This window comes from Misgurnus anguillicaudatus, chromosome 8 (genome assembly GCF_027580225.2).
Source record: "Misgurnus anguillicaudatus chromosome 8, ASM2758022v2, whole genome shotgun sequence".
In the NCBI taxonomy this organism is placed as follows: domain Eukaryota; kingdom Metazoa; phylum Chordata; class Actinopteri; order Cypriniformes; family Cobitidae; genus Misgurnus; species Misgurnus anguillicaudatus.
This window is the reverse complement of record NC_073344.2, coordinates 33,150,833-33,165,365: the sequence shown is the minus strand read 5'-3', so window position 1 is coordinate 33,165,365 and position 14,533 is coordinate 33,150,833. Positions and strand designations below refer to the sequence as shown.

The window sequence follows — 14,533 nt, the reverse complement described above, 5'->3', positions numbered from 1 at the left end:
TGCAAATGAGCTACAGCTCCTACCTTACCAAAAGAAACCGCGAGCACTTTCAGTTAAAATATATTTGATTCCTGTGAATACAGTCTTATGAGACAGTGTACAACTCACTAAGGTCGAAGTAAATGCAAAGTAAGAGTATCAAAATAAGAAGCATACAGTTACAAACATCTCTTCATGTACTATTTTGCACATGATTTCAAATGACATCATACAAACCAATTTTTTTTTCCACATTTAGGGGGGAAATTTTCATTACCGCAATGTGTCCATGACTGGATTTTGGTTCTTTGACATGAAAATATTTATAATAAAAAAAAAAAAGCTTCAGTGCATGTTATACTATAAACATTTACAGTAAAGAAACATGTGGTATCATTGGTAAATGTAGAGCCAATAATATAAATGTGTCCAAGAAAAATTTTCTCATCCTCCACAACAATTTTCAATCATTGTTTAAGCCCTCAAGGAACTAACATTTACAAAAAAATTGTTGTAAGGGACATCATTGACTGTGACACTCAAGATGGCTACCAGGTAAGCAGTTCTTATTTTTTCTCTCCAAATAAAAGTTGAAATTTTGTTTGTCATAGTACCTAGACAACTTTTGAGTTCTCATTACCGAAACATGAGTTTGTAAATGCCAGATATTTAATGTAATATCTTGTTGCGGTAGTGATAATGTTTGATAAACAGTGAAATATTTTTTAAATCCTCTAAAAAAATGGTTATAGTAAGTTCAGACCTTAATCTTATATGTGCAAAAAAATTGGATTCAATGGCTTTTAAAAAAAATCTGATGCTGTTGGATATTGTTGGCCACCCCAGCTATGTCCACACACCTGTGAGTTGGCTTCCAGGTAGTTATAGAGGACGTTTACTGATATGGTGAGGTCTCCTGTGTTGAAAGGGTACTTTCTGTTCCACCCCTGGGGGCCAAATTTCCTTCTTTCTGCTACACATGCATGGAAATAACACAGCGAGAACAGGATGGTCTTGAACTCCTGCTCACGGGAACACTGATCCAGGATGTCCTACACAAACACATGCAATGCTAAAATATACACTTAATGTACATAGAGGTGGATTTTAGACCAGTGAAACTCATTTGTGGGTGGGGCTACAGAGAACAATGCAATTCATTTTTTATTAAGCACTCAGATTAACACGAATGAGATGTGATTGACCACTTATATGCAACTAAATTGCAAAAATGTGTTGTTTACTTTGCTCACCTGATCGAAATTGTCCAGAGCAGCGTGTAAGTTGGCCAGCATACCCGTTGGCGGCTCATTAGTGATCTTAATGGAATTTTCCAGAATGCCTTGTGGAATGATGTGTTCCTGTGGGGTCGGAGAAGGTTCCGCGCTCATGAACACTCGGTATTCTTGGTGACTGTTTTCGCAGCAACGTTCTAGGAGCTTTTCCAGACTGCCAAGCCACTTGGCCACCAGGTGGATGTTCTACAACAAACAGAATATACAGTAAAACAACAAACAAGCCAAAGCACATCTAGAACGGATATACAATGATGTGAAAATGGACCTGTAGGATGACCCAGTGGCCCTCGCGTGAAGCCTTTTCCATGGCGAGTTCGGCCACAGATTCCTGGCCCTGTCCTAGGGACACATTATGGAGCTTCCCAAGGTCTATAGTGAAACCCAGTTTCTTACCTACAGTAGGGACATACAAATGGTGTATATGAAGAATTCAGATGCAAAACCCTTTACATGCATCATGTTTTCTTGTAAATGGACATTTTTTATTCGACTTCTGTTTCGACTCAGTAATTTAACTTTAATGGAAATTAAAAGGATATTATTATTCAGCAATTGAAATGCCTCATTTTTAAAAATGTGTCATTTTATTGCTATTTAACAAATTTGACTGTCTTGCCTGCACTTCTAAAAAAGTCTCCAGTCACTGTTCACTGTCCTTTCTGAATAAAGGTAAAAGGCTTAATAATTTGGTCTATATCCTAATATATTAGTAAACCTCCTTTAACCGAATAATGAACTATTGCCCCATGATGTACGCAGGCCGTCAATTGTTTATCCAATTCTTCTTCCATGCACTTAGAGGACTCTATAATCGTTGTGGGGTTAAACAAATTCTGCCCGCAAAGCAGTATTTTTGAATGGGCTGAGGTCGGGATAAGGCAGATTTGAAGCGAAAACATTTAAAGATCATGCCGAGAACATTCGTTGATATCACTAATTTTTGACAGAGGTGGCGTTTAGCGGCTTTTGCATTTGAGCTTTTCATATATACGTTACATCATTTAAAAAAACACAAAAACTCATTCACAAATAGTGTTGTTAAAATGCCCCATTATATAAGTTTGTAATTATAAAGTAATTAATAATTACATTTGACATTTATGCGTTTGCCAGAAAGCGCCTTACAGTGCTTTCAAATTATAAATTTTACATTACTTACAATTAAATTATAAGATGCAAATAAATTATTTTTAAAGAAAAAATCTAAATAAAACACTTACTAACAAAGTAGATTTTTACTAACAAAATGTATTTTATTTGTTTGTTTGCAAAAATATCAGATGAAGATAATAATAACAATAACTATGTAAAATACTACTGATAAAAACTTAATATGGATGAAAAATAAATGGTTAAATATGTGCAAATGTGCTATTAAATTATTAAAATATAAACTTAAATCTTAGTGGTCATTTTTGACATAAAAATTACATTTAAAAGTCCTTATTTCATTTCATTTAGATGAAAGAAGAGCCGCACATACCGCAAAAAAATAATTTATCTATATACTAAATACATTTTGTAGAAAGTAATGCTCACCTAAATAAATTTTTATCTTTCATATATCAACATATATTTCAAAATGTATTTCAAGAGCAAGCAAATACATTTCTAATTTTACATCCCATAGGGAAAAAAATTATTGTTTGCCAAAATATATTTTAAATATATGCTAAATGTGTTAAATAAAGTAATATGTTAAAGTTAATTTTATAAAGTATATTTTTGAAGTTGAAAATATATTTAATTTGAACCTTTTTAAAACTGTTATGCTTACAGGTTCACACAATAAACAAAGTTTTTCTACGAATGCGACATGAATATATTTCCTTGGACTGAAATATATTGAGGGCTAAATATATTTTAATTATTAAAAACATTTTAAATTTTTTTATTAACAAAAATGGTCAAAAAATATATCGGTGAAAAATATATTTTGTAAACGTCCCAAAATATCTTTCAGCAAATATATTTTCTGGACAGTTTTTATATTTTGGAATATATGTATTTTTGCCATATGGGCATTGTGTATTTACCCAGGGACTCGACATCTTTAAGTGGGTCCACTCCTGGTGACAAGATGAAGAAGACGGGAGAGGCAGGACCACACTCTTTAAATGATCGAGCAAACTCCATTTTCCTGCCCTCTGTGTACGACACGCCCAGTTTCTCTTCCACAAAGTTCCTACACACACAGACAGACACAATACTGTCCAATCACATACATCATCATCCCCACACAGATGATGCAGATATAAATGACGTCAGCTAGTGGTTAAAATTTGGGCTGGTAACTGAGAAGTAACACGGATGATCCATCACCACTGTCTTTGATTAGGACATACATTATGGTACATTATACTACGGGTCTGTTAAATGCTTGAATCTGATTGGCTGATGAACGTTCTGAGGTGTGCAATCATTTTCTGGGAAATGCACTAATATTTTCTAAGAATTCAACGGCCCGTCGTCAATTATTCCTTACTTATACCTGTACTGGGAAACAAATAAGCCTGAAAAATATTACATTGGTAAACAGGCTTGATAAATGTTGTCAAACACTTCACACTAACCGGACGGCGTATGTCATTCTGTCAGGTCGGAAAGCTCTCATGAGGATGAGTTTCTGTAGCGAGCTCTTGTTCTTCCATTCCTGTGGTAGTTTCTCTTTCTCCGGGCATTCAGACTCCACCACTTTCTTCCACCGTTTGGGAGAACCCTCTATATCCCGATCCAGGCCACGAAACTCATCTGTGAAGCTCATAGTCTGCGAGAACATTTTAGGACCATCACGTCTCTTTGCAGAGTATATAGGTATATCGTATGTGTGTTTTGGGGGTCATGCTCACTTTAACGGCGCTCCACGCAGAGTTGGACAGAAAGTCTAGTGGGCTGATATAACTGTGGTCAATGTTGAAGCGCAGCAGAAAGTCCAGTTCCCGAGGGTCCACCTCTTTATTCATTAACAACAACTGATACACAAACAGATACACATACAGTCAGGAAAAATGACATTACAAGTACTTCATTATGATGTGTCAGGAAAATACACACATTTGATTTAATATGTGTGTAGCACACAGTTTTGTAATTGGACGTGTGTCTGCCTATGTTACCTGAAATGTAAGCTGGGCAGCAAAGGTGAGCTTGTCTCTCTCAAACAAGCCTCTGTTGATGTAATTGAATGTAGAGAAGGTGATACAATCTATCAGTGTGTTCACACGGGTCTTGACATCAGAACAGACATCTGCACTCTGTACAGCCTTGTGAAACACGACATTAAACGCCTGAGAGACGAAAAATCCAGCATGAGCAAAGCAACATAACAGCTATCAGTGTGTCAGGTAAACAACAAGCTGAACAGATCTGAACATCATTTTTACCGAAACAAATTTGCACAGATGCTCCTACTCGCATACAAACCTTGAGGGAAAACTGGTACATGGGGTTGATCTTGTTTAGGTCGTTGATGATAAAGTACAGGAGAGACGCTCTGACAGCCACGGGCCGGTAGTGTTCACGAGCCTCATTTATCTTCACCTCATTAACCTTTGCTTCCAACACCTACACAAATGCCAAATCAGAGACACTCAACGGAAAGAGAGAGAAAACAATACAAAGATAAACTTTGGTGTAAATACCAAAGACTGTAAAAAATATGGTTGTAGTGTCAGTGACGTCACCCGTAGGTTTGTAAAGGCATTTTTAAAGCCCAAAGTAGGCAGAGCCATCTTGGCAGCAGGTTATACGTGGATAACAGAAAATCGGCAAACAGGCGGAACGTGGGTGGACCAAAGGTGACTGGTTGCTAAAAACATGCCCACCTAGTTCGACGTTAGTGACATCAGTGGCAATTTACCTGTCACTCAAGTGATCACGCCTTTAAATATGCAAAACTTTAAGGTTTAATATAATTTAAAGAGCACCTATTTCATTGCTAAAAAAACACGTTATTTTGCGTATGTGGTATAATACAATGTGTTTGCGTGGTAAAAAACACATTATTTTCCACATACCGTACATTTTTGTAGCTCTCTATTTTCCTCTCTTCTTGAAACGCATGGATTTGAAAAGTGTTGTGCCCCTGATTGGCCAGCTAATCTGTACGTTGTGATTGGCCTGAATACCTCTGTTATCAACCGGAAATGTGATGCTCCTTATCATGTTTGAAAGATTCGCTCACAATGCAATGCTAACAGGAGTTAACTTACAGGCTGTGAGTCTGAAGCAAGAGGAATTATGATAATGTCGGTCTTCTCTACGTCACCAATCCCAGGAAGTAAACTGTTGCCTACAATCCGTGTAGTCCAAGAAAAAAGATTTACATATGGAGGCGATAACTCGCGTCATCGTTCACTTTGGGGTTTGTACCTTTTGCATATCATTAACATGTACTAAAACACACCTACACACCAAAGGAAATGTAAAATCCGTTTAAGAAGCACCAATGGTCCAATTCATGATCAGTTACAAAAACATTCACGCCCCTCACAGTTCTCATGAAAAGCAAAATTAGCTATAGAGACCAAAAACCTTTGCAACAGGCTGTAAACATTTTTATTTGTGTTGTAAAGTTGGGCATTTTAACATGGGGGGGTCTATGAGATTGACTCCCTTTTGGAGCCAGTCTCTAGCGGCCCATCAATGAATTTCAGTTTAATAGGGCATACACACCATACGCAAATTCAACAATTTGCGTGAGTAGATTACATAAAAAGTCAATGCAAAGACGCAAATACACGCAAACTCACGTGGGGTGATGCGCATTACGTGAATTGTACCGGGCGATTGCTGCGAAAACATGCGCTATTCGTCTCAAACGCGTCTTTGCGCAAAATGAAAATATTTAACTTAAGTAAAATATTTGTCACAAAGCCGTTTATAATAGTTCTTGTGTGTTTTTAGGAAATCTTATTATGTTTTAAATAACAAAAGCAAATAATTTACATACCGTATACCTGTCACTCATGTTCAATTATTTTGATTATGTTGTACTGATAAGTATGTGGTCAGCAACCTCAGGTTGAAGTTGCATTGGTTTTTATTTGTATAAATCTCAAACCTTCATCTCAATCTCCGCAGCCGTATGTTTGGTGCTTTCCAGTTTCTCCACCAGAACGTCGTCCCCTAGGAAGTTACTCTCGGCCGCAGAGAGACGCATCAGTAACTCATCCTCCAGCTGTTTTAACTCGATCTTAAATGTGTTCTGCTGTTTCGTCAACTCTGACTGCAACACATAACAGACATACATGACTCACATCAGTAACACATACCGAATAATTATTGAAGATGCTGCATATACCTTTTTTTGTGTAAATACTTTCTCATCCTGATTTACACAACTATACATAATTGTTCATTAGAGTGGTCTTACGAAGCGGCATTTATGTTCGTCTAATACCATTTAGCCTTGTATGGCTGGGCGACACACATGCACACACTCGCTCACCTTTAGGTGCTCCAGATCGGGTCTCTCCAGGCTGACCACCTCTGCGAGCAGCTGGTCCTCGAGCCCGTCGCGGGTCACAGTGAAGTTGATGAGGGTGGTCTGGGCCTGGATCTCAGGTTTATAGTGAGGGTTTGCCAGCTTAGTGTGCAGAAGCAGACGGAAGTCTGGATGGAAGTAACACTCCTTATCCCCAACTTTAATACATCTGCAAAGGAGAGATGAGTAGCACATTTTTAAAGTGAGCAGCAAGGTAGTACGGGCACAAAAGATCATTTTTGGGATAGAGAGTGGGAATTAAATCAGGATTTGAACAAGGAGCATGTGCTGATCACCAGCCCACAGAGTATTTCTCTACAAAGTAATGGTGTGCATTTCAAGTTGTGTGGTGTTTTGTATTTCTGTGTCCTGTTTTGTCTATCTACCTGCCCTTCTTGATGGTTTGTCGACTCAGCAGCGGATCAATGACTGGTTCAACTGTCTCCTCTAGATTCTCAATCAATACGGGTTCTCCAGAGACCACTGCTTGTTCAATTACATCCACGTACCTACAACACCACCACACAGATAAATGCAAAAAATGCAAACACATTCAACTAACTATTTTAATACATTAAATAACTAAAATAAATTACATTACCAAATGTGTCCAGAGGGTGATTCTCACGAAACCATTGAAACACCACGGCACTAATGATTTTAGCTTTAAAATTTGTAATATAGTAACATTAAAAAGCATCAGAATTAACACAATACTGTGTTCTACCTTGCACAATGTGTGATTTCAACATAAGAATTTATCATTGTGAATTTTTCTCATTTTCTGCTGAAATTCTCATTACCGCAATGTGTCCGGCTGTGTTTGAACATGCGTTATGTTGTAATTTAATCAAATGAACACAAAAATATTAAGAAAAAAATAAATGGATGTTTTGCTAGCCTACTTTACATGACAGAAAAAATATTTACTGAATATTCTTGTATAATAATAATGAAGAAAAATTAGGAAAATGATGTGTCCATGCCTGATGTTCTCATCCTCCGCAACACTTTTTGAGAACAGTTTAAGCACACATACAGAATTTTAATAAAGTTTGATTTTGAGTGACCAAGCACATGGACCAGTTACTTCAAGATGGCTACCAGGTAAGATCATTTTTTTTAAGTTAATTTGAAATATTGTCTTGTCAGAATGCTTACACGACATTTTGATTATCATTACCGCAACAGATGCTTATTAAATTATAATTTAATTAATAGAAGCATAATACTTTGATTTTAAATGCATGTGCAGAATCTCCAAATTATGTTCTTTCAGGTTTGTCATGTCATTTTGAAAATATGTCAGTGTTGACGTTTTCTGACTGTTGCGGTAATGAGATTTTTTAGGACTAATTTTTTAAATTATGTTACAAAAAGTGTTAAATGATAAGTAAAAGTTGTTAAATTAATTTTCCCATTTACTCCAAACTTTGCTGTTCTATGTCTGGTGGGAAAAAAAAGTAAATTTAAGCAATTTTTACATTTTCATGCTTGACATTTTTAAAACCAAGTTTTCGTGAGAATCACCCAAGAAGTAATAGGTAATATTAACTATGGATAAAATCACAGCTGTTATAGATTTTCTATCTAGACATAAACATTTGTAGACGTTTTACATTTATGCATTTGGCTGATCCAAAGTGACATTGCCTTCAAGCTATACATTTTATTAGTATGTGCGGTCCCTGGGATCAAACCCATGACATTTGCATTGCAAATGCAATGCTCTACCAGTGGAGCTTCAGAAACACGATTTAGGCTGATATTGTACAGTATAAGACTATAAATCCAGTCAACTGTGATTTGTTAAATCATTCAGTTTCTGTATATCCTGTATATAAGTCACTCACCCTTTCTGACCAAGGTTAATGACTTTGAGTTTGTTGCCATAGTGACTCCTGAGCCACTTGATGCCCTGTAGCTGAGGGTCGATGAGCAGAGGCCACCGCTCACAGTTGGTCAGTATAGTGGCATTCTGGGTGGACATCTTATCACCTGGCAGGCCCTCGTTATTCCACTTAGCTATTGTGGCATCATCTGTTAGCATGGAAATGGGATCTAATCCCTCAGTCATGGGAATGGGCACCTAAAAGACAAAGAAAGAATACATTTTATATCAATTTTGTACATTTATTGAACTGAAAACAAAGGCGAAAGATGGAAAAAGTTTCTAAAGTGTAACAAGAACAAAAACATTTTTGGACTAGATAATTGGACTAATAGAAATGCAGCAATATCTTCCAGAAGCCCTGAAGAGCACATGTCACACCTCTACTCATTTCTCTCCATCATTGGGTACCAGTTGCTGCACGCACAAAATTTTACCTCCACTAGGCGCTCTGCTCACATTACTCCTTTGCTACATGACCTTCACTGGCTACCCGTGACATCACGTATATCCACTTTAAAGTATTGCTTACTCTACCCTTACCGCCCTGCCCGGTCCCTTAGATCAGCTGAACTTGGTTTATTGTCCATCCCTTGTTTCGGGTTGTCCACTGTAGGTGGAAGATCATTTAGTATTAATGCTCCCCAATTATGGAATTTGCTGTCTATTACACTACGTACTTCCTCATCTGTGAGTGCATTCAAGACCCAATAAAAAAAACATATCTATTTAACATGCATTTTTGATAATGTAACTATACGTATCCTATGTGACTGTGATGTATATGTGGGTGTCTAAATTTATTGTAAAGTGCAATGTAAAGTGACCTTGAACTATGGAAATGCACTATATAAATAAAACTTCTTCGTCTTTCCTATTGGGGGGGGGGTAATTCCTCATGCTGATAATTTCTCATGTAATACAAAGTGTCAAAAAGCAGATGGACATAACAGATTCATACATAACAATCTTGCTTTATTTCTTTTATGGCCAATGTCAGTCCAGGAAGTACAGTAGAAGTCCTTATATGGGCACATTAACCGAAATAACACGTGCACACCAACCAAGAGCTGAAATGAAATTAACGTCACCAAAGAAATGTGCTGTTGTTTGTGAGGGAAATTTAAGCTTGTTCAGCTTCCCAAAGAACCCAGCCTTATGGAAACAATGAATATAGTTTGTTTATCCAGGGTAGTTGTGCGTGCATGTTTGTTTAACGCTGGATTTTATTGAAATGGGGCAGTCCCAAATGGGTCATGAGTGGCAGGCGGTAAGTAAAACTCCATCAAATGTCTGTGTTTTGTTTGCAGTCGGCACTTAAGTGCATATAATGTAAACGACATGAACATATTGTGAATCATAAGTTGTTATAAGAGATAGTGGGATGATGTTTTGTGTCTGTTGCTTGCTCGTGACTCGCTCCGCCCGCGGTACACCTCCAGGAGTTCGGGTTTATTCAGAATGAATCGGTAAAGTTGATCTGTCTTTTAAAAAAAATTGTCCCTAGGTGTCATTGAAGCAGTACCCTTTCTAAAAAGTAAACATTTGAACCTAAAGCATTCATTTTAGTACCTCAGAGGTAAATATTGCCAAGAAATGTATACATATCTGTACCTAAATGGTAAATATTAAGACCTTTTTAAAGGGTACTGTCTCAGGACATTGTTTTACAGTGTATTAAAGCCCTAATCATCTGTCTCACCCCAAACAGGTTGTGTCTCTAATGATTGGTAAAACTTTGTAAACTGAAAGTGACTTTGTATGGCTTCTCATGTTTTTGTTTTTCCTTCGACAAATCACTATGCTATTTTCCTCACTTTGGATAAAAGCGTCTGCTAAATGTAAATGTATAAACAAGACATTAGACACAATATACAGGTGCTGGTCATATAATTAGAAATCAAAAAGTTGATTTATTTCACCAATTCCATTTAAAAAGTGAAACTTGTATATTATATTTATTCATTACACACAGACTGATATATCTCATGTGATTATTTCTTTTAATTTTGATGATTTTAACTGACAACTTAGAAAAGTCGCAAATTCAGTTTCTCAGAAAATTAAAATATTGTGAAAAGGTTTAATATTGAAGTCACCTGGTGCCAAACTCTAATCAGCTAATTAACTCAAAACACCTGCAAAGGCTTTTAAATGGTCTCTCAGTGTAGTTCTGTAGGTTACACAATCACGGGGAAGACTTATGACTCCACAGTTGTCCAAAAGACGACTATTGACACCTTACACAAGGAGGATAAGACACAAAAGGTCATTGCAAAAGAGGCTGGTTGATCACAGAGCTCTGTGTCCAAGCAAATTAATAGAGAGGCGAAGGGAAGGAAAAGATGTGGTAGAAAAAAGTGTACAAACAATAGGGATAAAAGCACCCTGGAGAGGATTGTGAAACAAAATCTATTCAAAAATGTGGGGGAGATTCACAAAGAGTGGACTGCAGCTGGAGTCAGTGCTTCAAGAACGACTACGCACAGACGTATGCAAGACCTGGGTTTCAGCTGTCGCATTCCTTGTGTCAAGCCACTCTTGAACAACAGACGGCGTCTCGCCTGTGCTTAAGACAAAAAGGACTGGACTGCTGCTGAGTGGTCCAAAGTTATGTTCTCTGATGAAAGTAAATTTTGCATTTCCTTTGGAAATCAGGGTCCCAGAGTCTGGAGGAAGAGATGAGAGGAACACAATCCAGGTTGCTTGAGGGCTAGTGTAAAGTTTCTACAGTCAGTGATGGTTTGGGGTGCCATGTTATCTGCTGGTGTTGGTCCACTGTGTTTTCTAAAGTTCAAGGTCAACGCAGCCGTATACCAGGAAGTTTTATCATGCTTCCTGCTCCTGACCAACATTATAGAGATGCAGATTTCATTGTCCAACAGGACTTGGCACCTGCACACAGTGCCAAAGCTACCATACTGAATTTGGGATTTTCCTTAGTTGTCAGTTATAATCATCAAAAGTAAAAGAAATAAACATTTTTAAAAACATCAGAATGTGTGCACTGAATGAGTATAATATACAAGTTTCACTTTTTGAATAGAATTAGTGAAATAAATCAACGTTTTGATGATATTCTAATTATATGACCAGCACCTGTAGTAGCCATACATAGATAAGTTCATGGTCACAGACCTTCTGGGAGCGCAGGTAAGGCATCCAGAGGTTGTGCAGTAGCTCATGTCTGTATCTCTTTGAGAAGGATCCAGCGTATGAGATGAAGGCTGCAGTGAGAAGAACGTCTCCACACAGAGTCGACTCCTGCTCTCTGTACTGAGCTACAGAGTGAACCCAGCGCACATTTTCTGACTGAAACAAAAACAAATATTTTCTTTGAAATACTCAGTGATGCTTGCTGCAAAGTATTGTATGATACTACAGAGCTGTTTTATTCTGACCTCCAAGCCTTTGACCAGGCGGTTGGCCAGCTGAATGGTTGTATTGGTGCGGTTCACCTCGTCCTGACAGCGCAGTTTCTCTGATGTGGCTTTTTCAAACGCTGCCTTTAGCATGTCCAAGTTGCTGTCCAACTCCTTCATATTATAAACACATATGACTTCTACAGTACAATCAGCCCACTGTCAATGTCCCGATTACCCTGTTTGGTGGGTTTATTTTGTCGACTGGCTGACTATACAGAACATTATCCACCTTATTACACAAAAACTTGCTACATACAACATATGAGTAATGAAATATTAACATTTCATTGGGTGAAACATAAAGGTAGCACTGTTAGCCCAGATAAGCGGTCCAATATTACTTATTTCCTGTTTGTGTGGTAGTTACTTAGTAGAATACCAAATGGCATGATTGGCCAATCAGAAGAGAGTATTCCAGCCAGTATTGTAATTTCCAAAAATCCCTCAATATTTATACAATGATTAATGCTTACATTTTTACAGTTGACACTTCAATCCCCCAATGTACAAACCAAAAATATGCGCTTGATTGCTGCACCGTTAGCAAAGTTAGAGAGACTTACAGTCAGTTTCTTTCTGATGATCTCCAGTTTCTCTGCAGCCTCAATCAGATCCGCATTTGCTTGAGACAGACACATCCTCTTGAAATCTACCTCACAGAAGACCTAAGAAAACAAACATCAGAACCTCTAGATGGTAAAAAGACCAGTCTCTCCAACATCGTGCCAACGGGCACTAGGTTGCCTGCATGGAGTCTGTGAGTTGCACGCCAAAGCACATTCTTTTAATAGCCTCAATTTTAATATTTATTCATTACATATTTTAATATTAGCTTGGCTTTTTCATGAATGCTAACATTTTAAACAGTGATAAAACATATCAACAAGTAAAACAAAAATGTTTTGAGGAAACTATATTAAAAAGTAGCCCTCCTTGCTCACAAAAAAGTTGGAGACCCCAGTTCTAGACTCTTGTGAGATGTCTATAATGAACATACCTATTTCTGATTGGTCCATTGTCTGTATACGGGTGATTCTCACGAAACCATTGAAACACCACGGCACTAATGATTTTAGCTTTAAAATGTGTAATATAGTAACATTAAAAAGCATCAGAATTAACACTATACTGTGTTCTACCTTGCACAATGTGTGATTTCAACATAAGAATTTATAATTGGAAATTTTATCTCATTTTCTGCTGAAATTCTCATTACCGCAATGTGTCCGGCTGTGTTTGAACATGCGTTATGTTGTAATTTAATCAAATTAACACAAAAATATTAAGAAAAAAAATGGATGTCTTGCTAGACTACTTTAGATGACAGAAAAAATTAGGGTTAGGGAAATTAGGGAAATTATGTGTCCATGCCTGATGTTCTCATCCTCCGCAACACTTTTTGAGAACAGTTTAAGCACACATACAGAATTTTAATAGTTTAAAGTTTGATTTTGAGTGACCAAGCACATGGACCAGTTACTTCAAGATGGCTACCAGGTAAGATCATTTTTTTACAGTTAATTTGAGATATTGTCTTGTCAGAATGCTTACACGACATTTTGATTATCATTACCGCAACAGATGCTTATTAAATGTTAATTTAATTAATAGAAGCATAATACTTTGATTTTAAATGCATGTGCAGAATCTCCAAATTATGTTCTTTCAGGTTTGTCATGTCATTTTGAAAATATGTCAGTGTTGATGTTTTCTGACTGTTGCGGTAATGAGATTTTTAGGACTAATTTTTTAAATTATGTTACAAAAAGTGTTAAATGATAAGTAAAAGTTTTTAAATTAATGTTCCCATTTACTCCAGACTTTGTTTTTCAATGTTTGGTGGGAAAAAAAGTAAATTTAAGCAATTTTTACATTTTCATGCTTGACATTTTTAAAACCAAGTTTTCGTGAGAATCACGCATATAGCCCTCATGTGTGTTTGACCTAATGCGGCACCTCAAGAACCGATAGGCAGATAACATTAAATTATGATTTCTATCGCTCTCGTAGTAATTTGATGTCATCTGCCCGTCGGCCCCCGCTGCGCCGCCCGAAGTCGAACACAACACCTGTTGTCTCTTTTCTAACTTTGGTGCAGTGTTGCAATGCTATTACGCAGCAGACGAAAATAGTCCCCTTAGTATCTTTCAATAGCAGGGGACTATTTGGGGGCACTGTGTAATATCATTGCGCCTCCTGAAGCCATGTTACGGCAGCAAAGTCCTTGATTATTACGCCAGAATGAGAGTATAGTTCCTAGCCATATCTGCCTGGAAAATCGCAACTACACGATTGCGATTTTCTACAGAAGAGTCAAGTTTCACGATGTAACTACCAAAAAGTCAAGTTTTAAATAGAAAAAATAAACAAAACTCTTTGGTTATTTTTAGCGCAATGCTAATGGTCTAATCAGATTCAATGGATTGTGCTAAGCTATGCTAAAACCTGGACCCCA

At 37.2% G+C, this 14,533-nt stretch overlaps 1 protein-coding gene across 2 annotated transcripts in view; it reads right to left on the bottom strand.

The window, feature by feature from the left end:
- The window catches only part of dnah9l (dynein, axonemal, heavy polypeptide 9 like), a 91,458-nt gene that overhangs the window by 8,056 nt on the left and 68,869 nt on the right, over positions 1-14,533 (bottom strand). For both annotated transcript variants that reach the window (XM_073870725.1, XM_073870724.1), the window contains 15 exons: positions 12,642-12,743; positions 12,055-12,189; positions 11,792-11,965; positions 8,616-8,851; positions 7,149-7,271; positions 6,727-6,931; positions 6,340-6,504; positions 4,701-4,841; positions 4,394-4,564; positions 4,127-4,249; positions 3,851-4,044; positions 3,314-3,462; positions 1,543-1,670; positions 1,233-1,460; positions 840-1,031 (listed from right to left, as the gene is read on the bottom strand). In XM_073870725.1, coding sequence (XP_073726826.1) covers positions 840-1,031; positions 1,233-1,460; positions 1,543-1,670; positions 3,314-3,462; positions 3,851-4,044; positions 4,127-4,249; positions 4,394-4,564; positions 4,701-4,841; positions 6,340-6,504; positions 6,727-6,931; positions 7,149-7,271; positions 8,616-8,851; positions 11,792-11,965; positions 12,055-12,189; positions 12,642-12,743 — 2,466 coding nt within the window. The remainder of the gene's footprint in view (positions 1-839; positions 1,032-1,232; positions 1,461-1,542; positions 1,671-3,313; positions 3,463-3,850; positions 4,045-4,126; positions 4,250-4,393; positions 4,565-4,700; positions 4,842-6,339; positions 6,505-6,726; positions 6,932-7,148; positions 7,272-8,615; positions 8,852-11,791; positions 11,966-12,054; positions 12,190-12,641; positions 12,744-14,533) is intronic.